Source organism: Crotalus tigris, unplaced genomic scaffold (genome assembly GCF_016545835.1).
Source record: "Crotalus tigris isolate CLP2741 ecotype Arizona unplaced genomic scaffold, ASM1654583v1 scf7180000018103.2265978, whole genome shotgun sequence".
NCBI lineage: Eukaryota > Metazoa > Chordata > Lepidosauria > Squamata > Viperidae > Crotalus > Crotalus tigris.
Genome location: NW_024096824.1, coordinates 2,034,730 through 2,062,411, shown reverse-complemented (window position 1 = coordinate 2,062,411; position 27,682 = coordinate 2,034,730). Strand labels below are relative to the sequence as shown.

Genomic DNA, 27,682 nt, shown 5'->3' with positions numbered 1-27,682 from the left:
CTGTTGTCATCCTGAAGAATAGAATGCTTGAGAAAATACTGATTGGTGCTAATTGGTGCCTATTAGTGACTCAACTGATCATAAAACTTATGCCTTGACAGAGATAGCAGATTCAAGGATATCTATCCCAGTGCATTCTTATCTCTTCCTCATTCCTCCTAAAGTCCAGGGTCATCTGGGGAGAAAAAAAAATTAGTGCCTTGACATTCATAACAAAGCTGATACTTTGCAAAGCAATGTTTTCACACTGTGAAGTATGCCCATGTGTAGCAATCTCTAGTCCAAATAAAGGAGCATGGGCATCTATTTTTGCTATGGTTATTTACTTGCTTTTATGGTTGTGTGCTGATAAGAACCAATTTCCATTTGCTGGCATTGTATGAAAAACACTTTAATTGCTTGAACTTCAGACAAACTTTCTTTTTCACTTCAGGCTGTTATGTGCCAAATAATGAGACTCTATGCAAAAGCTGGAAGAAACATGTATTGTTTGCAAGACAATAGTTATACTGTTTTAACTGTAAAGCAAAATGAGTTATGCAAAGTATTACAATGGCAACAGCTAGGAAAATGCAATATATTTTGATGTTGAATGATTCTAAATTTCTGAAAGCAGAATAAAGAGCACAGAGATAGCTGTTTGACTTCAATAAAAATATTCAAGGAGGCATGTAAACTAGGTGCATCAAAATTGTATAAAAATGGTATAACCCAGCTTGATGCCCAAAATGAAACATCAGAAGCAACAATACTGTGTCTTGGAAAGTGGAGGGGGCAGTCTGATTCATTTTTAGGCAAAAGACTTCTGCACACATGCAAAGACTACTAAAGAGTCAGAGAAACAGCTAGAGTGGTATGGCTTCTCTGTTAACTCAAAGTATCCCACTGCTTCACTTTGCAGATCTGCTTTCAATGATTCAAACTTATCCGGCCCAGTGAAGATTCTCTTCCGGCCCAGTGAAGAATATATGTTCTCTGCCTTCCCCAATTTTATCTTTCTCAGCCAGTGTAAGAGTGAAGGATTATCCTAAAGTCCTCCAATACATTATGTGGCTGAAGGAGGATTTAAAGTTGGATGAAGGCTTTGATATCTGTGTTGCACAGAAATTTTCATCTCCATTTTTTCTTGTAAAATCTAGTGAAAACCAATCTTACCATAGATACAATTGCCATTCATAAATGACATACTTAGAGCAGCTGTATGTAGTGTTGGGGCAGGTCATAGTGGTATAACTTTAGCTCCTACTTGTTGTGTTGTTATGGATTTATTTCTCACCTTGTAGAATTTGAAGATGTGGAGAGACAAGTGGTACTACTTGGTTTACATAGTCATTGTCTTGATTGAATGATTAAATTTATTAACACAAGACTGGGTCAATAGTTAAGACAGGTAATCAATGTCTTTTTCTTGATAGGTGATTCCCTCTGTGCCTAAGGATACAATAATAAGGACTTTACAGAAAAAAAGTATCCCATGATTTGGAAACTGGCATAGCTACAAGTCATGTTTCTGAGAAAGATGGGGATAGCCCTACATTTCCAGATGCATCTACATTATAATGATTGACCAGAACCATTTTAGTAGGGCTTTTATCCAGATGATGATACCAAGTCTTTATTTGTGTCTTGGTGGATGATCCACTCAGAATATTGGGAAGAGTGAAGCTTTGCTGGTTCTCTTGGAGGTCTTGGCAACTTTTAATAGCATTGACTATGATATCTTCCTGGACAGCCTGACAGGATTGGGAATTTGGCTTTTCCTTGTACTTCCTCTGGTCCTTTCAGTTATATGTATCTAGAAAATATGTGCAGCTACAGTTTGATGGTTAGGCTACTGAACACCTACAGGCAAACCAAATCATTACTAAAAGCCAACACGGGTTTGTCAAAAATAGATCATGCCAGACAAACCTTATTGCATTCTTTGACCAAGTGACAAAATTAATGGACCAGAGGAATGCTGTGGATATAATTTACTTGGACTTCATTAAGGCATTTGACAAAGTAGACCACAACCTACTACTTGATAAGATAGAAAAATGCGGGTTAGACAGCATCACCACCAGATGGATCTGTAGCTGGCTGACTGGCTGTACTCAGCATGTGGTCCTCAATAGAACAACATCTACATGGAGGGAAGTGTGTAGTGGGGTGCCCCAGGGCTCTGTTCTGGGCCCAGTGCTCTTCAACATCTTCATCAATGATTTGGACGAGGGGATAGATGGGGAAATCATCAAATTTGCAGATGACATCAAGCTGGCAGGAATAGCCAACACTCCAGAAGACAGGCTTAATATACAGGAGGACCTGGACAGACTTGAACACTGGGCGCTATCTAACAAAATGAAATTCAATGGTGAAAAAAGTAAGGTTCTACATTTAAGCAAAAAAACCCCAAATGTATAGGTATAATATAGGGAGTACCTTGCTCAATAGTAGTAACTGTGAGAGGGATCTCGGAGTCCTAGTGGACAATCATTTAAATATGAGCCAGCAGTGTGCTGCAGCTGCCAAAAAAGCTAACACAATTCTAGGCTCATTAACAGAGGGATAGAACCAAGATCACGTGGAGTATTAATACCACTCTACAATGCCTTGGTAAGGCCACACTTGAAATACTGCATCCAGTTTTGGTCACCACGATGTAAAAAAGATGTTGAGACTCTAGAAAGAGTACAGAGAAGAGCAACAAAGATAATTAGGGGACTGGAGGTTAAAATATATAAGGAAAGGTTGATGGAATTGGGTATGTCTAGTTTAATGAAGAGAAGGATGAGGGGGGACATGATAGCAGTGTTCCAATATCTCAGGGGCTGCCACAGAGAAGATGGAGTCAAGCTATTTTCTAAAGTGCCTGAAAGCAGGACAAGAAGCAGTGGATGGAAACTAATCAAGGAGAGAAGCAACCTAGAACTAAAGAGAAACTTCCTGACAGTTAGAACAATTAACCAGTGGAACAACCTGACTCCAGAAGCAGTGAATGCTCCAACACTGGAAATTTTTAAGAAGAAACTGGACAGCCATTTATCCAAAATGGTATAGGGTTTCCTGCCTGAGCAGGGGGTTGAACTAGATGACCTCCAAGGTCCCTTCCAACTCTATTACTACTACTACTACTACTACTACTACTACTACTACTACTACTACTACTATTATTATTATTATTATTATTATTATTATTATTTTGTTCTACAGATTTCTATCTTGTCCAGCCTAGATTGCTGGGAGAAGTCATTCAGTAGTTAAAATGAAGTGTATCAATATGCTGGTGACATCCAGCTTTACTGTTTCTTACCATATGATTCCAAAGAAGGAATCTGTACCTTTGATAATGATTCAGATGATAAAGCACTATCTGAAATTACATACAGGTAATCAGCATCCATGCTTCTTTGAGCAGAAGATTGAGATTAAAAAATGGGATAACTATAAGTATATATGTCAAACATGTGTGTCTGTGTTTAAATTAGAACAAACATGTTTTATTTTCTTTTAATATGATTTATTGCAGCTAGTCCTCAATTTATAATAGACACACAAACACACCCCTCCCACAAAAAAAAGCTACTTACAACATGTTTCCAAAGTTCCAACAGCTGCAGCCTTCATCATGTAACCACATTTGGGGATCTTGGCAGCTAATGTTTACTTCTGGTTTCCAGCAAAAACACACTATAGTAAACAATGGGTTTGCCCAAGAACTGTGAGCAAACCCATTGTTTAATATAGTGCATTTTTGCTTAAAAATACCAGAATCTGCTGAAAACATATGCTAATCCTTTGTTCCAAGTGACCAATAGAAACAAGTGAAACTTTAGAAATGAATTAACTATTTATGAAGCTATAACCAATCACCAAGAGTCAAAAAACCAGCCCCCCCAAATCACTAATGAATGAATGATAAAATAAATTAAACAATACTTAAACTGGTTGAAGTAATGATTTTTTTCTTGGCCTACTAATATATAGTTTTATTATATGAGTATAAAGAATAGTAGAGAACCAGTTTGGTGTAGTGGTTAAGGCAACAGGCCAGAAACCAGGAGACTATGAGTTGTAGTCCAGTGTTGGACACTTAGCCAGCTGGGTGACCTGGGACCAGACACTTTTTCTCAGCCCTAGAAAGGAGGTAATGGCAGCAAACAGCTTCTGAAAATCCTTGAAAGGCCACAGTTGTGTTGCATAGGCTAAAAAGCATCATGCAGTATTCAAAATGGGCAAACCTGGTTTGGAACATGGTCTTCCATTCACCTCCTTCTTTGATTCTGACCATATTAACAGGTGCTCAAAGATCCAGCTTTCCTTGGGGTCTGATTCAGTTGCAACTTAGGTTGTTCCAGACACTTGGTTGGTCCCTCCAGCAATTCTTCCTGAGATTCTGCATCTCACTGAAGTGTGTAACCCATGAACAAGCACCAAGCTGCTGAATCCACCAGCAACCAGCAAGGCTTGACTATAGCTGTGCCTGTTTAGCAGAGAGAGTATTTAACTTCCCATGGGAAGAATGATATCCTGCTAGAAACAACTCCAGCATCTGGCTTGCCTGTCTTGGTACTTAGAATCTAATTATTTGTAACCCTGGCTTGTTGGCTAACCACAACCTTGTCTCTTCCTTGAATTTGAACTTCACCTTGACTTTGAACTGCTAGATTTTGAAATTTGCCTCACTCAAGTAAGCCTTATCTACAATTAATTGCTGTTTGTTGTTGTCTTGCTGTTGGGATTTGCAGAATGGTATTTTCTTTAACACTTCATGTACTAAGAAATTGTCTGGTTCCTGAAGGGATTTTTGTGGGGGAAAGTCAGGGTGCAAAAGGAATACTACTATCATATTTCCCATCGGTCTTTTCTTTGTTAAATTGAACATACTTAATTTCTTTAGCCATTCTTCATAGACTTTAGCTTTCAGGCTCCTTATCATATTTGTTGCTTTTTTCTGCATTCTTCTAGGACCTCATGTTCTTTTTTGTATTGTGGTGACCAGAATTGGATGCAGTATTCCAAATGTGGCCTCATTAGTGTGGTATGGAGCAATATTGTCACTTCTCTTGATCTTGTCTATGGAGATTCTCAGTCAACCAGGTCATAGTTGTCTCAGAGGTGGTTTTTAAAAAGACTGGACTTTCTTTCTTTTTCCTTGAAGACATTTCATCCTTCAGCTTCTTCAGTTCTCACTGAATGATGTAGAATAAAGAGATTTATATTCCTTGAAGTTATCTGATTGTTAGCACTCTCTCTGAGAGTCACTGATGCTACTTGGAGGTTTATCTGTGTCCTCAGGTTCACCTGATAGTGTAAATGGGTGTGGAACCTTTTTGGAACTTTTGAAAAGATCGTGTTGTAAAGGAGATAAATGGTGTTGCATCCCTCCCCTTCTGTTGAGAGAGGGCTGTTCAATTTTAACAAACATGGTTTCTTTGACCCCTCTTTCAAACCAGCAGTTCTCTCTGTCCAGAATGTAGATTTTTTTTCTCTCTTCATAAGAGGGGAATTTGTCTTTCAAATGTGAATGGATATTATATATACCTGATGAGTTTATTCTCCTATATCAGGGGTGTCAAACTGCCAGCCCACGGGCCAGACATGTCATCGGGAAACCATGCCCACCCCATTGCCAGCAATAAAGAAAAAGCTCCGATATGTTGTGCAACGTCACATGACGTCGTGAGTTTGACATGTCTGTCCTATATTATTCTGCTATGTTGTGCCATATGTTGTGAAGTGATTGTTTTGTTTCTCCAATTTACAGATATGCACAGGTCTCACTGCATTCTCTTGATCTTGTGACTATCCCTCTGTTGATGCAGTTCAAGACTATGTTGGTTTCTTGGTTTTCCTGGTTTTTCTATATTAACTTTCTTGTTTATTTTTTTTCTTGAAAACATTTTGCTTCTTATCCAAAAAGTTAGAAGTTAGAACTGAAGAAGCTTTTGGGATGAGAAGCTAAACATTTTCAAAAGAAAAAAAAAAAAACCAAGAAAGTCCAGTTGCCTTTTGGAAAAAACATCTTTTTGGAAATAATGAGGTATCATTGCTAATGGCTTATTGGATTTCAGTTCAAAAGCTTGGGTTTATGCCCTGGGCTTCCTTGTATATATATCCAATATACACATACACAAAGAGACTTAACAAATTGCATTAATGTACAAGGAAGTCCAGGGCATTTCTTGGAAATCAGCAGGAAATTTGACCTTCACCTTTGTATATTGCCCTATTAATGTTAAACAAAGAGGAACAGTATAAAAGACCTGAATCTGCATCTTATTTTTTTTATTAGAGCTGCCACCATGTCTTCTTCTTTGATTCTTATAGGAGTTCTCTGCATTTTAGGAGCAAATGGTTTTGCTTCTGCAGGGAAAGCAAGGTGAGTTCATTTTATGGAATAGAAATTACATTTGGTAGCATTCATGGCCAATCTTCTCCAAAGTTCTTGATACCATTTTTAATTTCTGGAAGGTAGAAAGTAAGAGAAAACCTGCAAGTAAGAATACCTGCTTCCTACCATTTTCTAAATGCTTTGATTAACTCTAAATGATATTAGCAATCTGATTAATTTTGAACAATATGTCAGCCTTATTGAGCATAATAGAATTCATGTCCATGCGAAAAAATATAAAATCAAATTGTCAGATTATTTTATTAGTATCATGGTACTAAAATGTCTATGGTGTACCATCATTATTTAGCAACCACACAAAACTCATATACACACCCCTCTGATCTTGGGTCATTTTTCATGATTTTTCCTACGTCAGTGGTACAGAGAAAATTCCTGAGAATTCTGTAAAATGCAAATTTACAAACCCATCAAGTTATATATTTAAGCTTCTTTGTATTATATCATATCAGATACAATCTTTCTTGCTTGAATTCTGTTTTAAAACAAGCAAAGAAGCTTACACATAGAAACTGCAAATCAGTTGCAAGGCTCAAACTCTTTTTCCTATGGTCATAGAGTTTTCAGGTTCATATTCCAATAGCGTGCATCTTGAAATTGCATGGTCCAGAGCAAATATTGTCATGCAAACTTTTGTTGTGAGAGCTATAAAAAGTCAGCTTTGCATCTCTATTAAACAAAGTTGTATTGTTCATATATTGTTTCCTTGCAATTTACAAATATTATATAACAAATAGGAACTTACAATATATTAAACCAGAAACATTTCAAATTACTTTAAAATGATTTTATTTTAAGGCTGAAACAGGTACCTAATGCTCCAGAGCCCATTGACTGCTTGTTGACTACTTGGAGTGCTTGGGGGCCATGTAGTCCATGCTCAAAAGAAAGAGTAAGTAGCATTTCCATAATTTAGCTTTCATTAAAGGGATTTCATAAAGGAGATTTATTTGTGAAGTATAGGCTCCTTGGTGAATCATTAGTTTCAAGTAGTAAAAGAAAAGGGTTTCTTGTTTGGAATAACTGGTTATCCACTAATCATAGAGTGTTAAATCTGAATGGATGGTAAGAGATCACTTATTTCAATCCTTTCACAGTGTAAGTGTCCACACTACAATGGCTTCAATAGCTGTAGTAGTGTTCCTTTCTCAACAGCAGCAACTTTAAGATGTGTGGACTTCAATTTCTAGAATTGGAAACCCACACATCTTAAAATTTGCTGAGGTTGAGAAAGAGTTGTAGATGATCATCCAGTGATGGAGTGATAGTTTCTTCTCTGAATAGCTGTGAACCCTGAATTCCTCATCCTTTCCATTTTGGAATACTGCAACACGCTTCCATTTCTTTTACCTTGCATATTTATTTTATTTATTGAGCAACTGCCCATTTCCCTCACAGAGAGACTAAAAACAATATATCAAATTTAAGATTTAAAAAGAGGCGAGGATGATTAAACTTTAATATTAAACATTAATTAAAAGGCAAATGGAGGGCTTTTGGGGGCAGCCTCATTTTCCCCAGCCATTCATTACCTCCACAGCTGGTCAATTCTGAACCTTTTTTAAATTTTGTTTTTAACATCTCCCACAAAGTACCGCTCAAGGAGTATTGTGAAGTTTGGACAGTTTGGAGGAAAGCCATGCACAGCAGCCCTGAGTGATAGAGAGCCCTGTGAGACAAAAACTCTGTGTCCAGATGAGAGAGGTCATTGTGGGAATCAAGAGTTTGAATGTGAAAATGGTAGGTATGGAGACTCTCACATCTTTTCTCTACTGCCATCACTGACTATAGTGGTCTGATGACAAGATGAAGATTTAAAGCCAGATCCCAATGATTTAAAACTCTAGGACAGTGGGCTCCTTTGCAAGGACAGCCTCCAGGATATGTTTCCAGATGGGAAAAATTGCATACTGGTTGATATGTTCTTGTTTGCTTTCTAAACTACAAGAAGAGCAGTATGGCTGTGGAAACATCATTTCTCTACTGCCATCGTTGTCTGGCAAAGAGAACCTCCAGGATCATTTTCCAGAGAGCAAAAATGGCAAACTAGTTTGATGTGTTTTTGTTTGCTTTTTAAAGAAGCTTTCTCCCATCACATTTTTTTTTCAAGCCAGACATATGAAACACAAGGCCCACGGGCCGAATGCGGCCCGCGAAGTGGTTTCATGTGGCCCGCGAAGCCATCCTGGAAACAGTGAGGGAACGGCCCCTGCTGCCTTGCTCCTGGCCCAGGCCGGCAGGGAGCTAATATAAAATTCTGTGGTGGCCATCTGTGTTGAAATGTATTCAGTCTTAGCTCAAGGTCATCTGGAAACAGTGAGGAACCAGCCCCTGCTGCGTCGGCCCCACTACCTGGATGCATGCTGGGGAGGTGTCAACCTTTGTGAGGAATGAAGGAATGCACCATCACCTGGAAGTGGCCAGCAAATGGCCCTGGCCTACTTCACATATTCAGCTTGATGGGCTCCGGGGGAGGGGTTTTGGCAGGCAGTGGGGCGCTCTCCTCACAGCGCCAAGAGACTGAGCCCCCAAAGGCATCCTTGACATGAACGATGTAGAGTTAGCCATGCCCACCCAGTAGGCCACTCCCACCCTGGCCATACCCCCCCGCCCCCCCGAGGGCAACCGCAATGCTAATGCGGCCCTCAATGAAATTGAGTTTGACACCCCTGTTCTAAGCAAACATCCATAGTATAGTATGATGATGAACATTGTGTTTTCTAATGTCATTTTCGCAAGAACATTTTCTTTATGCATGCATTTTTATAAGCCATATTTTGATGGGAGAATCATATTGCACTGTTCAGAGAAATGTTAAATGTCGAAGTATTATGATATTTCCTATTTAAAAAATCTGAAGAAGATCTTGTTCAGTTTGATCACAAACGTGTATTATTTTAATTGCACTATTCTATGACACCTTTTTAATATTTTATAATACAGGTTCAGAAAAAACAGGTTAAGTTAAATTTGCCCTGAAATGCAAATCAAAAAGCCTTGATAAGTTTTTTTCGACAGTGCAGTGATATATAAAAGCATATTATATCATTCAAACAAATATTGTATTATTTTTCCCCTAAGGGAAATTAAATCAATCAGTCATTCTGATATAAATGGCAGTTTGTTTTATTTAGGCTGAAAACCCAGTACATCCAAAAGGCACAATTTGGGAAATTTTATGAAGCTATTCTGCATATCCAATTATCTATAATTATAATGTTTCATTCTTTGTTCCACACTAAGGATATTGTCTAAAGAATAGGTTGGTGTGTAACACAGAAGATGATTGTGGTGATTTTTCTGATGAAGATGGTTGTGATGAAACCAAACGCCCACCCTGTCGGGATCGTGACATTGAGGTATCAGAATTGGGAAGAACAGCTGGCCAAGGGTGAGTTTTAGAAAATTAGAAGAATATGAATTTCTAGTTATTTTTATATATTGCATTTATATATGCTCCTATCTTATAACAAACTCTGGGCATCTCCCTATCAGAAATTAAATCACATTGAAACTATTAAACCAAAATCCATAGAAACAAAAACCAGACACCAGGTCAAGCTTCCGAAGTGCAGAATTGCATGTTGTGCTCTCTGATAAATCTGGATTCAAAATGACTTCCAAGAATGCAAAGCTTCTACAGACCAGTTCTATATGACTTTTTATTAACACACACACACACACACACACACATTATAAAACTAATTTGATTTTAAAAAAGCTACCTGAAATTTTCAAGGCTGGCTTATAATACCAGTAATGTCAAAATAATGAAAAATGATCTTCCTGCAAAGCAAAGTACCAGCTTTCAATATCATCTTAATTTCCTATAATGGCCCTGAACACCAAATGAGTCCTTGCAGCATTTACTTGGCGCATTTGTATGGCTACCTAACTGATATGGTAATGACTTCAGGTGGTATTCATAAAACCAAAGGAAATCCAAATGACAGTTAAAATCAACAAAATCAACAAAAACAAATTCACTAGAACATTAACATACAATCAAGACCCGTTGTACACACTTCATCTCTCAATTGAGGAGCTTTGCATCTTGAAATGTTCCTTGATTTTGCTCTGGCATGTTATTTATCTTCTGCTAAGCATCACTAATGGACAAGACATTTCTATGATGTGAACTTTTTTTTTAAAAAAAAAAAGAACATTAAAATAAAGATCAGCCAGTTTGTAGTGCCACTGATCTTTTATCAATCCCTTGCTGCTAATGAATCTACCATTCTGCTTTCTGGTCTTACGTTTGGACACCATGAAGACTAAAGTTCTTCATTATTTTTTGGCTGCTTCTATGTTGGGGAGAACAGACCTGCCCATTAGAGATTAGAATTTACTGTCTGCTAACTTTGGCATCTTATGGATGTTAGCAAAGCCAGCTTTATTTCTTCTGCTTTGCATGCCAGCTTAGAACAAATTGATCAAGCCTAGATCTTAACAGAAATCTAAATACAAAGTGCACTAAATCAGAGTTCCCCAAAGTTTCCAGCTTTGCGGACCAGCTTGTGGGGGGAGAGGGGATGGCAAATGGAGCTCACCTGTTCATGCAGATGAGGAAGACATGTGCATGCTAGCCGGTCATTTTTGCGAACCAGTTGCAATCTTCTTATAGCCCACTAATGAGCCATGGCTCACAGTTGGGGACCCCTGGACTAAATTCTTTTCTAACTAAATGAAAACCTGTTCCAAATTATCTTGGTCTGCTTTAGAAAGCAGCTTCAGATTAACCCAGTATACCCCTTTAATGAATTCATGTGATAATGTGGATTGTGATCCTTGAAACAGTGTGATCTTATGAGTTCCAGAAAGCATACATTCCCTGTTGTGATATTTGCCTCTGGAATGACATCCCCCTCTGACTTTTGAACTATAATGATACTCAGAAAATCATTAAATACTTGGTTGTTTTCCCAGGCTGTGGAAAAGAGTCATTGTGGAGCCCTCACTAGTTTAGCTTTTTACTGGTCTTTATTGGCCAACTATGATTTTTTTATAAATTTTCTTTGTGTTATTTGTAAGCCATCCAGAGTCATTGAAAAGTAGGATATCTTGACAGCCAAGTTAAATGATTACTAAATAAAATCTACCAGACAATAAGTGTTTAATATTTAAGGTGCAAAAATATTTTTTGCATGGGTGAGAGCCAGTCTGGTCCAGTGGTTAACTAGGAGACTGACTTCTAGTCCCACCATAGGCAAGAAAACTGGCTAAGTAACTTTGGGCTGGTGTCCATGATGCCAGGCTCAGATGATAAGCTGGTTTATCAGTTCCTGTTGCAACCAATGGAACGATACTTTTTTTTCTGAAAAAAACAGCCCCTGCACTTGGAGGAAAATTCTAGGAAGAAAAAAAAATTCTTTAGTATTTTTTGTATATTACTGATTTGTGTTTGTGGTCCCTGCTTGTTATTTCTGATAATATACAAATATATTTAATAGTACAGTGAAATGGTTGTTTGTTAATAACATAACTTTTCTTCCTTCCTTTACTTGAAGTGTGAATATGCTGGGAATGAAACCGGCTCAAAAAGCACTTTACAATGAGTTCTACAATGGCATCTGTGACAGAGTCCGTGATGGGAACACAGCCACTTATTACCGCAAGCCATGGAATGTGGCTGTCCTCAATTATGACGTAAGCTTCTTTGGGTAAAACAGAGTTTTGTTTTTCATCAAAAGGTAAAATCCACTTTGGCTCAGCCTCAACCTCTAAAATGTCAAGGGTATGCCCATATAATTTTCTTGGCCACATTTACATTGCCTTAGATTTTTTTTAAATTGCCTTGTCTAGTTTACACCCCTGGAATTTCTGGTCTCCCATTCAGATAGTCCTCAGTTCTGGTCCTGCTTTGCTTTTTGAGATTAGCCAAGATCAATCAGGTCCTTATGTTGCAGCCGCAAACAAACAGGAAAAAACAAAATACAATGCTGTATAGTTTTGTTTTGTTTTGGGAAGGGGGGGAAACTAGATCAATAGCAAGGTCCCCTTGTTCATATTTGCTAATTCAGATGTTTCATCATTTATGTTGAATATTAACATAATGAACATTTAACAAAATATTTATAACTCATGCCCTTCAGCCATATAGGCGTTACAGCTGATGGGAAATTCCTAGTGTTGTAGTCCCAATGCATATGGTCAGCTGTAACACCTATATGGCTGAAGGGCATGAGTTATAAATATTTTGTTAAATGTTCATTATGTTAATATTCAACATAAATATGTTAACACCATAGAGATAAAAAACAATGGAAAGATACAATTAGTGTTCTGTGTATAGGTATTTTGATTTGTATATAGTAATAAAAGCAAGCAGGTTAGTTCTTTAACAAAAATGTGGAATTTTATCCCTCTTCAGTCATTCACCTGCAGACACAAGGGATCCCCACACTACCTGATTTTGTTATGGTTTAGTCAGAAATTTGAAGAAGAAATAACCCCACATTGGCCTTAGCCTCCCTTTATCAGTCTGTGTAGTATATGAAAGACCAATTCACCACATACTTTTCACCCTTCACAAGTTTTGATGATTTTGATGGCCACAGATATACATTTCAGGCTACGCAGAGCAATCCAAAGGTCCTCTCACTTTGAAATTGGTATGGCAGCATAAGATGATCTCGAAGTGATCATCCAAAAGATATTCCAGGGATGTGGAAGATGTGTCCATCCCAACAGTTCCTGGCATCTCTGCTGAAAGTTCATTGGTTATAGATCCACCACTGAACATAGTCTTTTTCCCTTCTCATGGTCTATTACAGAAGAACCCTTCATTCCCTCAGAAATTGGGATTGATCGCTTACACTCAGGAAACTAACAGGAGGGATTTTAAAAGAGGGAAGCATCCCACACCGTTCACCAGTGGCACTAAAGCAAAATCTGGTTTACTAATTTCTTGTCTGAACTAAGCACATCATGAGTTACCACAGATTGTCATCCTAGCCTGAGTGTTGTCCATCATTACCTAACTGTTACTCAGCTATTTAACTGTATATTTTCTGCCTTTCAAGACAAGAGCAGACAAAAAATTTACAAGTGAATTCTACAGCGACCAAGGAACAACAATGACAAAAATAATCAGTACAGAATCACAATCTCTTGATGTGAGCTGGTCTCTTCAACTGAAATCAACTTCGTTCCCTGCATCCGGTGGTGTTGAGGGAGGTGTAAATTTTGCCAAATCATCAAGTCTGAGTGACTTCTTAGAGAAAACCAAAGGAAAGGTAAGTTGTTAGAAAAATTATAGACAATGAGGCCTATCAGAAAGAATATTTAAAAATAAACACCTGTTCGAATATGGTTAAAGAAATAGAAAAATTTTGGATATGAATTTGATTTTAAGAGGGAAGAGCCCCTCAAGTAACATAGTACTTTCTTTTCCTTCTTTCTTTTTATTTTATTTCTTGATATGAGTAATATAAAAGAGTTGGAATGGCTTATATAAAGGAAATGTTTTAGATATTTAAAGGTGATTGACTTTAAGAAAATTACAGTGGATTAAAAAGTTTTAAATAAGAGTTAAAAGATAGAGGACTAGATTTATTAAATGGAATATTTAAAGATTAAATATATTTTTAATTATGGTAAAAAAGAATGATTTTTTTGGAAATAAATATGTATTAGCTTATAGGAAATAGGGATTTTAAGTAGCATACTATCTTTTTTTATTCTTATTCTTTTTTTTTTTTAGTCTTATTTATTCCTTAAGAAAGGTAAAAGTATTGGGTTGGCTTACATGAGAAAAAATAGACTTAAATATTTAAATGTAATTAACTTTGACAAAATCTTAACCAGTAAGAATGTTTTGAACATTGTGGGGAAAACAAATGTAAACAAGAACTGTAAACAGGATCTATGATGAGACAACCAGAATGACTAGATAGAAAAGGAATATTATATTGATGTGATTATTATCTGTAGAAATATTAGAAAACTTTTATACTCAATTGTCATTCACTAAAAATAACAATTATATTATATCAACTTAAGGTTGGTAAAAAGAGAACATTATGGGAAAAAGAAGAAATCAAGTAAAGTTATTATGTGGATTATAGATTATAGAAATCAACTGTTAGTGAATGTTTCTTAAATGTAAACCCAGACAACACACTGTTTACCGAATATTAAGGTGATTATGTTAAAAAATTAATAAAACATATTTTTTTAAAAAAAATCATAGGTAAATATGCATTATTTCAGAGCAACCAAAACTCAAATGCCAAAGGGAGCAGTGAGCTGTTATAACATTTCTGTTCATTCTTCCCCTCTTTTTCTCAACCTCTGTTGTTGGGTTAGACCAGCAGTATGTCTCCCATTGCAGGGCTTTAGTGCACCTATATCCAAGGTTAGATCAAGGGAATAATCTATCAGAATTGGTTAGCAGCTAGTTCAGTTCATCAGCCCACATGATGGAATACCTGAATTTCAAGAACAGACTTGAACTTCTCCTCCCCTTTTTCTCTTTCTATTTGCTGACTCACATCAGCACAACAGCAACTATATAAAGCTATTAAAAACCATATGCCATCTCAGTAGTGGCTTTCTCTCCTTTGGGAAGTAATCATGATTTTCAAATGCTTTTTACTTGGGGATTTTCAGAATAATAGCTGATGCTAGGCATCAAAGTTCTTGAATGTTAATTCTAGTTAATTACAGGCTTTATTTTATGAAGTAGTGTGGGCTTTTTCAATGATTCTTTAGTTCATTACTTTATTAATAAAGGATAGCAGTACATAATTCCGTAATGTTTCCTGGACCACTCCATGGTAAAACTGTGTGTTTTGTCTGGAAAAACACTTGCTCTTTCCAGGGCCTAGCATCTCCAGTAAAAATGGTCATGGGCATAAGAACTGGACATCCTGCTTAGACAATCACTGTCATGGGTGAGGGACAACCATTAGAATGGTCATTTGAAATTCTTAAAAGTTAGAAATACAGCAGCAAGCAGGATTGTGATTTCCATAAATTTTGCATATTCCAATTTGCACATGCCTATAACTCCTAATTTCTTAGTGATTCGGATGTAAGATACGAGCCTTAAATAACCAGCTACAAAGTGGTATAGAAAAGAGAGGATGTCCAGAATCATTTGCTGAATGTACAGATTATTAAACTGAATTATCTTGAGGACTTCCTGTTTTTCAAATTTATCTAAATCTGACTTTATGGAAGAGATGGAAGAGTTACACCTCCTATGTTTGCACATGCCCACCATATGCTTCCATTATGGGCAAGAATTATCTACAGATTCTTGCATCTCCTGTGATCTACCCATATAAAACAGTTTGCAGTAATTAGAAGACAATGTGAAATAATACCACAATCTTTTACTCAATCTTAGATAACTTATATATTATTGTTTTCTTCTTACAGAGTTATGTATATTTACATGTCAAATCTAATATACAACTGGGAACTTTCCAATTACGAAAACGCAATTTGCGCTTGAGTGAGACATTTTTGGAAGATCTAAAGCTTTTGCCCAGTAGCTATGAGAAGGGAGAGTATTTTACATTTCTGGAAACATATGGAACTCATTATTCACATAGAGGAATCATTGGCGGAAAATATGAACTAATATATGTGTTGGATAACCAAACTATGACAACAAATAGTAAGGACATAATAAAAATAATCTCTTATAACCAAGAGTAAACTCTGGAATAATGGGGAAACTGTCAATCAGGGCATCTGATTTCTGACTATTAACATGTTTTCTTTAAAATTGGGTTCTTCAGAAATCTTAATTTGGATTGGTTCAGGATTACAATTGCATCTGTTATGTTTATATTGAACTATATTGATTAGTTTTCTTGACTTCAGAGGCAAGCAATGGATTCCCTGTATAGGTAGTCCTCAATTTATGACCAGTTTTTGAAATTATGGCTGCTGTGGGGAAAAAAATTGAGTGTATTTGCCCTTAAGATCAATAGCAGGGACACTGCAGCATCTATAACTCCAGAGCTCCAGGGATCCAGAGTTGTGTTGGGAAAGGAGAGCAGCCCACTCCACCACTTGGTACTCTTGGCTCCATCCAGAAAGGTGATGGCATTTTCAGAGCAGCTGCACTGAATTGTGGCAGCTCCTAAAATGGCATCCACTTCCAGGATAGCACATGCGGCCTGCAGGGTTGCAAGGGATTGAACAGCCTACTTTCCTTCCCCACTCCACACTCCAAAGCTCTGGAGATCTACAGCAGATAAGTGATTGGTGAAAGGGGTGGAGGGTGTAAGACCTGGTGGGGTGAGAATTGGAGCAAGACCTGAAGAGACCCTGAGGGATTGAAGTGGAGTACAGGATGCCTCAGGATGGGGGAGGCCTTGGGGGTCTGGGTAGGGAGTAGCTAGAGAGAGTGCCAGGGAGTCTTATTGTAACTTGGCAAACTCCTCATGCAAACCATTTTGTGAAGGCATAGTCAGGCTGAATCTCACACCTTACTGGTATGGTGATTAGAACCAGGTCTCAGCACTATCTAAAATGGATCTTTTGTTAAATCTGTGGTACATGTTTATCATATTTATGTAGCTGCTCATCACACAAGTGATTTTTAGGTTGCTTACAATAAAAATAATCATAAAATCTAAATGGTAAAAACTATAATTAAAAAACCCCATCAGAAACACTATTACTAATAAGAGAGTGGAGAGAATTGATATTAAAAACAATTCAGCTATCTTATCAACTTACTATTGACTTGAAATTTTCAGACTTTCTGATACAGCCATATCTTAAAGGAGCTCCAGAAAGATATCAAGGAATGGGCCAATCATACCTGGTGGGGGGGGGGAAATAATGTTCCACAGGAATGATGCTAAAAGGTCCACCTATTAGGTCTTGCCAGATGAAACTCTTTTGCAGATGAGGCCCACAACATACCTCTTGTGCTACACCTGACAAGACAGGCAGATGTAATTGAGTGGAAGTGGTCCTTCAAACAACCTGGCAATGACAGGCTTTAAAGATCAAAAACAGCACTTTGAATTGGACCCAGAAGCAAACTGATAACAAAGGCAGCTTGCAGAGCAGAGCTGTAATGTGTATCCTTCTAAGGGCACACATAACTTCATATACCACTGTATTTTGCATCCAGATACTTTTCATGTACAGCCCCATGTAGAATGCATTACAATAGTCCATTCAGTTAGTACCATGGAATAAGTGAGGCAAGCCTCCCAGTGAAAGAACAGATGCAATCAACTCACAAAATTAAGCTGTGCTCTTTAAGCAGAAATTGCAAATCTAGGAGGTGCCCCAAGTTCCTCATGTATGCTAGATTAATAGAAAGTCCTCTCCTGTAAAACTGTGAATGGCTCTATTATCTCTTGACCCAGCCAATCAATAACCCACCCAAATCTCCTTATCGAACAATTGAGTTTGGACACTAACTTGGCAAAGTGCTTATTATCCCACTATGATACTAAGCTTGCAAGGAATTTTATTTGAATTCAATAAATTCTTGACATTTTCTGAGCTAAGGACTCACAGTCTTTGAACATCTCTATAAGATAATAAGGAATGGTTCACTGTTTTTCAAGGGGAAATTCCTTTACAGATGAATTCACATCTGCCCAATTCCAGGGATGAGCCAGACTGAAGTGGTCCATGGCTTCTTAAGCATATTTCCCTACATGTATTGTTTTGAAAAAAAAAATAGATGTCCTGATGTCTTAGTCCTTGATCTGTGTCACATTGAGGCAGACATATACATCAGCCTTTCCCCAAAATGGTGGCTTAGAAATGTGATGGTCATAACATAGTTGTGATGGCTCAGTGGTTAAAGATGCTGAGCTTGTCAGCTGGAAACCTGGCAGATGGGTTCAAGACCTGAGCACCACATGCCAGGTTGAGTTCCTGTTACTTGCTCCAGTTCCTGCCAACCTAACAGTTCGAAAGCATACAAATGCGAGTAGATAAATAGGTACAACTTTGGTGGGATGGTAACAGCGTTCTGTGCACCTCCTAGAGTCAGACATGACTGAAAAAGGGAAACCTTTGTCTTTATAATTCTTAGAATTCTTATTCTGTATGGAAATTGTATTCTAAAATATCTGGACAATATCAGATGGCACAGTGGTTTACAACCGGCGATGCTCGCACCCCCTCAAGGTGCAAGATGATATTCTAGGGGATGCAAAAACTTGGGTTTAGAAGTTTCAAAATTATAGTGTATATGCATAACCAGGTATTACTTTTGTGAGGGGTGCAAGAATATATCAGAAGTATTCTAGGGGTGCGGGGTATAGAAAAGGTTGAGGACCACTGAGATAGGGGGGAAAGATGGGGCAAATTACACACTAGAGATAGTCAATCTGAACTTCTGATTTGAGAACCCTTATATCTGAGGTTGGTTCAGATCTCTAGTACAAGCTACTTGTCTACCTGTTGCATGAGGCAGGGAAGAAAGAGAGAGAGAGATAACAAAAATAAAAAATAAAAGGAAGGGACACAAAGTAAAAACATTTCTATTTCTACTATTGGCTATGGTTGCATCCGTTGCTTGCTTCGACATTTCCCACTTGCCACCTCTTTCAATGGGTATAAAATAAGAGTTTCCAACTAACAATGTTTTAATTAAAAGATATAAAAACAACTGCAAAGCATTGGATATATGCTAATTACTTCCCACCTGTAATCATTTTTACTGACTGTATTTTCAGAGGTCACTACAAAAGAAGTAAATGAATGCCTAGGCTTTAATTTAGATATTGGTGCCAATATAATGTTCATAGAAGCCAATACAAAGGTTAAACGTGAAAAATGTAAAAATGAAAAGTTGGAAAATGGTAAGTACCTTAGCTCCTACATTTGTCTGACATTTTTATCCCTAAGTTTACATTTTAATTGGTACGTTGTATCCCTCATACTGGAACTAAAATATATTGTTGGAACATGTCAATTATGTACTCTATAATCACATTAAGTAATGAATAATACTAATATATATATTAATGCCAATATAATTCACTAGCATGCCAATCACTAAATAATGCTATAATATAGTAATATTTATGTCATCTATTTGTGTGCATAGACTTTCATGAAAGACTTGCAAAAAGCAAGCAAAGAAGGCAGAAATTTTTGCTCAGGAAGATTTCAATTGATGCAGTGTATGGAAGTTGACTAGAATGAAGAATGTATCAAAGGGACAATAAGTTATATTTCTCTTGAAGTAATGAGGTAATGGCACTCTTGTGGAGGACCTCCCAAACATGTGAAAAGTGCCAAGGTGGGACTGGCTATGTCTCAGCAGATTGGTCAAGTCTCTTTGGAGGTATAATCACAGAAGAGTCTTGTAGTCTGTGGAAACCCTCATGCAGAACAACCTTCTATATGTGTGTTGTACTTCAAGAGTTATGGAATAAGTCTGCCCAACTAGATTTTGAATTGGGTAGGTGCACATGGATGTGCTACTGGATAAGGGAAGTTTTCAATTTAAAATGTAAACAAGAATGGCAATTGTACATTTGTTTTTAGGTGTTAGTCTCTGAAACAGAACAGTATTTAGAGATACATTCAGTGGTGGGATTCAGCTGGTTCGCACCACTTCGGCAGAACCAGTAGCTAATTTTTTATTGCCCAGGCCCAGAATGGATTTCTGGAATTGGCGTCCACACAGAGAACCAGTTCATATATCTGAATCCCATCCCTGGATACATTTTAGTATCTGCCATTTACATAAAACGAGTGGGATTTCAGTCACACAACTGAAGCTGCCTTCTTGAATTTTTCTCTCTTACATGCATACATATCCTCTCTCTGTGTGCATGTGTGTGTTATTCAACAAAGGCAAATTTGACTTATTCCTCCTCCACATAATCTATTTCCACATAATCTATTTCCATTCTTCATTCTTAATATGTACTTGTGCATTTAAAGGTTTACGGTAGTATAACTATATCCTGAAAAGTAAACTGTTCTTATCTATAGTTTTGTAATCCTTACCTATGCAAAGCATCCATCCACCTCCAATTTGGCCAGTGGGCTTTATATTTCCCATGCTATGTCTTAACTGCATTTTATTTCATTGATGTTGAAAAACTTTAATTCTCATAATCCATCCAGAACACTTTGGTTTCAGAGATGATAAGAAAAATATAGCACACAATAAGCTAGGATTTTCTTTGAGCTTGAGCACAATTCTTGTTGACTACATGAACATGTCATGTTGCCTATGGCATCTTTTTTTTTGTTATTGCTTTCTTCCAGAATTTTTTTTAACTTTCGAAACTAGCACATGACCCTGACATTTCCACATGATCTCTTGATCAAATATGAATCATATCCAACTCCACTTAGCTTTTTCATGAATAGCCAAGGTGAGCTAAGTACTGCCATACATTGTGGTAAGTAGATTAGAATACAACAGAACAGATAGGAATGTTGACTCAAGACAAATCCAATAAATAGAGGAGTGGGATTTGTTTATCTAAATAAAGCATGCTCACTCTTTTTATCCATGGTTTAAAGTTTCAGGTGAGGAAGAATAATAAGATGTACATCATTATCTAACATCAATTATAACACTTAAATATTGGCAGAATTTGGTCTGGCTACCCATGTTTCGTTTTGTTTTGCTTTGTTCGGGCAACTGCCTGAATTAGTCCTGGCAAGGTGTTTTCAGACATGGTTTATAATTGCCTCCTTCCCTGGGCTGAGAGTGTGTGACTGGCTCATAGTTACCCAGGTAGCTTTGTGCCTAACAAGTTTTTAGCCTTCTGCCTTTACTATACTAAACTGGCTGTCCCAAACATAGTTGTGTAGAACATAATTTGGGTGCTTTATTCATAGTTTTAGCATGTTGCTTAGCCTTATTTTGCCTTTGTTTCTGCATTAATCTGGGGAGAATGGCTTCCTAGCTAGCACATTGAGAATTGTTTCAAAAGTGGTTGTTTCACAATCTATGGACGGTGTGCAATGTTCTACACGTAAGTGAACTGCACTCTCTTGCTGCAGTACAGGTAACATTAGCAACCATGAAGCTGGATCTGATTATCCAATCAGGTTAGATGTCATTGTGCATATGTCTGCTCTGTTGCAGAAATTACATGTTGTTGAGTGTTGGTAATGGTAAATTCCTTATGTGTGTGTGGGGGGGGGGAAATACAGATCAACCAGCCATAAAGGAGACCGTGGTCCATTCCTTCCTCAAGAGCCAATTACTAAGATGTCATTGATCACAGTTCTAGACAGGAACAGGGTGAGGGTGGCATCTCCATCTCAGAGGCCTTCAACTGATTAACTAGAACTTGGCAGCAAATTGCCAGATTGGGACAATGTAATCTGAGGTTTTTGTAGGCTCCTACAATAGGACTGTAGGTTTCATTTCCATGAGATGTGGGCTGCCTTAGAATGATAGTAAGGTTGGATTGCAGACAGAATAAAGGCTACTGAAAGGATTTCTAGAAGCATAGACCTGTATATCTCTAGGTCATGAAATAATTGAAGAATGATCAAGTAAGAGCTGAGGTGGCACAGCAATTAGAGTGCAGTACTGCAGGCCACTTTAGCTGACTGTGTTCAGCAGGTCAGCGGTTCAAATCTCACCGGCTCAAGGTTGACTCAGCCTTCCATCCTTCCGGGATAAGTAAAATGAGGACCCAGATTGTTGGGGACAATGTAAATATATATATACATTGCTTACTGGTGTACACCGCTTAGAGAGTGCTTGCACTTAAAGCAGTATATAAGTCAAATAAATAAATAAATAATAAATAAAAGTAAGATGCCTATTCTAATACAATGCTAGGTCATTTAGGCATCTTGGAATTCAGGCAGGAATCCTTGTATTACTCATTGAGTCACTGGGTCACCATACCATGTGAAAGATGACCCTGGCAAATCAATTGCTACCAAGGAATATACAAGTTTAAACTTCCTCAATCTGGACAAATATAGTTGGTAGAAATGTACAGTTACTCCATTTTCAACCATAGTAAACATCATCATTTTCCTTTCTTCAAAATTATAGTGAAAAATAATAATTTTCACTTTTAATCATATCATCTTCATTATAAATACCTTCATTATCCAGGGAAGTTGTTCTGATAAGCTACTCTTCTTCTTTTTTCACCTCCTATTCTTTTCTCCTCCAGGTTCTACTGATGACAAGAGTGGAATTATCCAAGATGTAGTCTCCTTAATTCAAGGTGGGACAACAGCCACTTTAACAAAGTTGAATGAATTGCTTTCTTCAAATGTCAAGGCCGTTGATGTAGAACAGTATGTTGAATGGGCTGCTACACTACCTCAGGCTCCTACAGTGATCAGTCAAGAGGTGAGAGGGTTTTCTTCTATCAATGTTGGAGAGTTTTTTGAATAAATGTGAACCTACAAATGAAAAAGTTTTCTTCTTTCTTGAAGAAATATTTAAAAGTTAAAAGATTTTCAGAATCAAAGATTCCAGTCAAATACAGGTAATCCTCAAATTACAACAGTTCATTTAGTGACCGTTACAACTGCACTGAAAAAATTGACTTATCACTGTTTTTCACACTTATGACCATGGCAGCATCCCATGGTCACATGATCAAAATTCGGACACTAGGTAACTGACTCATATTTATGATGGTTGCAGTGTCCTGACTCATGCGGTTATGTTACCTTCTGACAAATAAAGTTAACGGGGAAGCCAGATTCACTTACTCACTGTGTTACCAACTTAATAACTGCAGTGATCCACTTAATAACTGTGGAAAGAAATGTTGAAAAATGGGGCAAAACTCATTTAACAAATGTCTCATTTAGCAACAGAAAATTTGGGCTCAGTTGTGATCATAAGTCAAGAACTACCTGTAAATCTGTAACTGCCTTCAAATGAAGTTTGAATCTGGTGGTGAAGTGAACATTTCCATGAGGTTTTCTGGCAATGGTTTGCTAACACTTTCTTCCAATTTTTTTTTTTACTTTACATTCTAATTAAAAATCCTGGGAGTTTCTAATGAACTTTCCTTCCTTCCTTCCTTCCTTCCTTCCTTCCTTCCTTCCTTCCTTCCTTCCTTCCTTCCTTCCTTCCTTCCTTCCTTCCTTCCTTCCTTCCTTCCTTCCTTTCCCTTTTAATTGGAGGCGGGCAGGCTCATGCAAGACTTTTGAAATCTCTGTACCTCTACTTTAGTTTTCCCAGCAACCTTTATTTTTATATGCAGCAGCAGCAGCATCAGGTCTGTAGTAAACAAATATTATAAAGTCTGCATCTTTAAGAATCAAAGAATTCTTAAGAGGTGGGTGTAACCATAGCAGAGCATGGATGTTCTCAGGATGCAGTGCTGTATTCTGCACAGAACTGCATAATGACTGAAACTGAAAAAAGTGCACACATACATGTGGTTAAATGTTTTTGCAGTTGTCCCCAATTTCCGAACTTATCCCACTGAATATCCCAGACTCCCGATTAAAGAAAGAAAATCTGAACAGAGCTGCAGAAGATTATGTGGCTGAATACAGCGTATGCAAATGTCGGCCTTGTTTACATGGTGGAACAGCAATGCTGATAGAAGGAAAGTGTGAATGTGCCTGCACTCCATTTTACAAGGGAGAAGCCTGTGAAATACCTGCTTCAACTTTCATACCAGGTTAGAAGTCATTCAGTGATTTACCATATATTTTAATGGCTCTCTTAGCTCTACTGTGTTATTTAAAAATATAAAAAACTTAAAATTGTAAGCAAATAAAATAAGAAGCTATTATATTAAATAAAATCCATAACCCAATAAGTGGCAATCAAATCAAAGCCACCCATACTACCATTTATTCTTAACTGAGTAGAATTGCAACTATGAATACATGTTTATACTGTAGAAGAGTTCAAATGTAATTAAAACAATGTTAGTGTCCATACAGAATTCTGTAAATAAGAATGTATTTTCTCCCACAGATTTATTAAGTCCTCTTATTGTTTTTGACCAGGTTCATGCACTTGACTAAAGTATTTACTGTTTAACCATTGTTTCATGGGAAAAATAAACTCTATTTGTTGATTCGGATTTATGCAATAAGTTAGCCCAAATAGCCAATATAATTAAGATATATTGTGCGACTGTGAGATTCTGAAGGTAGATGGAATTATTTCTGAAGTTCTAAATGTTCTGAAGTTAGACAAATGCTTTCTGATCCTGATCCAGCTGAAACAGCCATTCATGGGAGCTGGAGCTGCTGGTCTAGCTGGTCCACCTGTCAGCAAGGACAACGCCGGCGAACAAGAAAATGTGATAATCCTGTCCCTGGATTTAGGGGCAAGTCATGTCCTGGAGCAAACTTAGAACCAGGCTATTGTTAATTGCAGAAGACTACTAACAGGTTTGTAGCTACTGTATATGTATAATGAATATGGTACAATTGTAACATAAGACTTTGGGACACTTTGGGTTTAACAGTTCTGGAAATAGCTTATGCACTTCCTATGGTGAGATTAAACTAATGAAGGATTTGCTGGTTTAGTCAGAGAGAAGGGAGGGAGGGAGGGAAGTTCAAGACAACAAACATAATGTTCCTCCTCCAAGAGCAACCTTATGGGTTAGATTGGGCTGAGAGAGATTGACTGGCCCAAAGTCACCCACAGAACATGGAACATCTGTATCAAGGGTCAACTTGAACTGGACTCTCCTCAGTTCTAGTTCAACTCCCAAACTGAATGTTTCTCAACCTGGGCAACTTTAACTTGACTTCAACTCACAAATTCTTAGCCAGCATGGGAGTTGAAGCCCACACATTTTAAAGGGTTGAGAAACATTGTACTAGACCACACTGGCTCTTTCATAATAGGCATTAGTATAGAAAATTGCAGGATATTCTCTAAAAAGGGATCCTCTACCACTCTATAGTCTATACCAGGTGTCTTCAAACTTGGCCCTTTTATGACTTGTGGACTTCAACTCCCAGAACTCTTCAGCCAGGCATGCTGGCTGAGGAATTCTGGGAAATGAAGTACACAAGTCATAAAAGGGCCAAGTTTGAAGACACCTGGTCTATACCCTGTAGTTGGCAACAACTACGGCTAGTAAAATCCAGAGGGACTCCTTTACCCTTTTACCAGGTTCTACCTAGCCATTCTCTTTGGATTAAGGCATCCTTTGTATCCTTTTTTTCCCCTCCAGTGTGCCCTTTGTCTTTTCAAAGTGACATTTACTGTTTCAAAGAGAGCTAGGTGTCGATGTGCTTCTACATTTTTTTTTCACTTTTCAGGAGTTACAATTTTGGTTATAGTTGTGACAAAGTGTTTTTATTGATATTTGTTGCAGATGTGGAAGTGGCCTGGTTTCTTTCTTTCTGTACTATCAATACCTATTTAGCAATTTCTTAGCTCTATAGCTATATTATTATTATGGACATGGATTTCCTAGGATTATTCTTAGTTGTTGTAATAAGAAGAGCAACAGCAACACCAGTAGCATATCCTCAAGGTAACTAATTATATAATAGGCCAAACCACAATTCATTTAATCAGAAAGGTCTGATTAAAGAGAAAACACATGGCTCATTTTCTCAAAGCAGAAAGAATGGTGGGCTAAGTGTGACCCCCCCCCAATAAAACATTATTTTGTTTGGAACAACATAGCTGAAAGTTCTCACTTACACTCTTGATAAATCAAACTCAGAATGCAAGAGCAGCCTTAAAAGCATTTTCTTGCTGATATTAATATCCAGACAAATTGGTAAGATCTGGATAAGATAAGCCTGTGGAGTCCTTGTGCTCTTTGAGCTTGATTGTTTGCTTGGTTGTAAACATCATGTTATTTAGTTGGGTAACATAGAAGACATAAGAAGAGAAAATAGAAGACAAAAAATATTTGACTAATAAAAAAATTAGGTGAAGAATTTATTTCAGTGCAAAAATATTAGTTGAGTCATTTTATATATAACAACTTAAAGTCTTAAAACAAAATTATTAATATCAGATTACCATGGCAGGCTTGTTGCAGAAGAGGTGGAACTGAAGGAAATAAAATCAATAATAGTGGGACTTTATGTACTAAATGATGACTAAGTTAATTTTTTTTATGCATCTTATGGATCAGCTATTCAAGGGCTTTACGCATCACAGCAAGCACATATTATTGTTAATGGAGATTTAACCAAGCTGTGTGAAAATCAAAAAGGTACAAGCAAGCATGCCCCATGTCCTCAGTGTTGTTCATTTTAGTTTTGGATAGAAATATTAACCAAGATGAAAAAATAATGGGTGTGAAAATGAAAAATTAAATTTATAAAATGAGAGTGCTTGCTGACAATTTAGTTATATTTTTAAAAGACCCCAAAAGTGGTATTGATGAAGAAGTAAAGTGACTTTGGAGCCTTAATGGATTTCAAAATAAATAAAACAAGAAAATAAAAATTCCTATTAAGAATATGAAGAATATGAAAATGAATATTCAGGATTATGAAATCTTGATAAATAAGTCAGGTTTTTAAGGTGGAGAAAAAGAATCAAACATTTTGGAGTGACACTGACAACTGCAACTCTAATAATTTTGTGCCTGTTTTGAAAGATATTTAAAAAGATCTAAAAATTGCAGTTATCTTTGTTGGGGAGAATCTCTGTAATTGAAATGAATATTTTACCAGTGATGTTCTTTTTATTCCAGACATAATCAATATTGACGATTGATGCTCCACCTAAACAATGGCAAACAGATTTTTCTAAGTTTGTATGGCAAGGAATAAAAACAAGAATTAAAAACAACTTGTTGCAAGATGATAAAAAAAAGAGAAGGTTTGGGTTTACTAGATTAAAATTGTATTTTGATACTTATTGTTTTGTCTGGCTATAAGACTGGGTGATCATTAAAAATAAGAGGTTAATAGAACTGGATGGCATACCTATCTATGGCATGACAAGGGTAAAATAAATGCCAACTTTAGGAATAATTTTGTTAAGTGTTGCCATCCTATGAATTTGGAATAAATATAAAATAAGGCTCTCTCCTAAGATATCTGTTTGGGTGTCACCTCAGGAAGACTTTTTCAGAAAAGAAATTATGGTGAGACTAAAACCATGGATTTATGGTGTAATAATATCTTTTACTCAAGAGTAACCTAACCTCAAGTCAAAAGAATTGAAATCAGAAGGACATGTTTGTCACTGGCTCACAAACTTACAACTGAAAGAAAGATTTAATTTAAACAAGAAACGTTTTGAGTTTGAATCTATAAAAATGAATTTGAAATTGTACTGTGTGCTAATGACAAACATGTTATTGTCAAGGTTTAAAACAAGTTGTTGAAACTGAATCTGGAAAACAAATATATGAAATATTGCATGAATCAATGAGCAAAAAATTA

At 37.0% G+C, this 27,682-nt stretch overlaps 1 protein-coding gene across 1 annotated transcript; it reads left to right on the top strand.

Moving 5' to 3' along the window:
* Positions 1 to 6,248: 6,248 nt before the first annotated feature.
* C9 (complement C9) lies at positions 6,249 to 27,107 on the top strand. Its single transcript, XM_039347947.1, has 12 exons — positions 6,249 to 6,364; positions 7,196 to 7,289; positions 7,990 to 8,137; positions 9,641 to 9,788; positions 11,905 to 12,043; positions 13,420 to 13,632; positions 15,782 to 16,022; positions 19,066 to 19,191; positions 22,501 to 22,682; positions 23,748 to 23,976; positions 24,526 to 24,700; positions 26,986 to 27,107. Exons 1-11 carry the CDS (start codon positions 6,288 to 6,290, stop codon positions 24,678 to 24,680), a joined length of 1,752 nt encoding a protein of 583 aa, XP_039203881.1. The 5' UTR covers positions 6,249 to 6,287; the 3' UTR covers positions 24,681 to 24,700; positions 26,986 to 27,107.
* Positions 27,108 to 27,682: the final 575 nt, after the last annotated feature.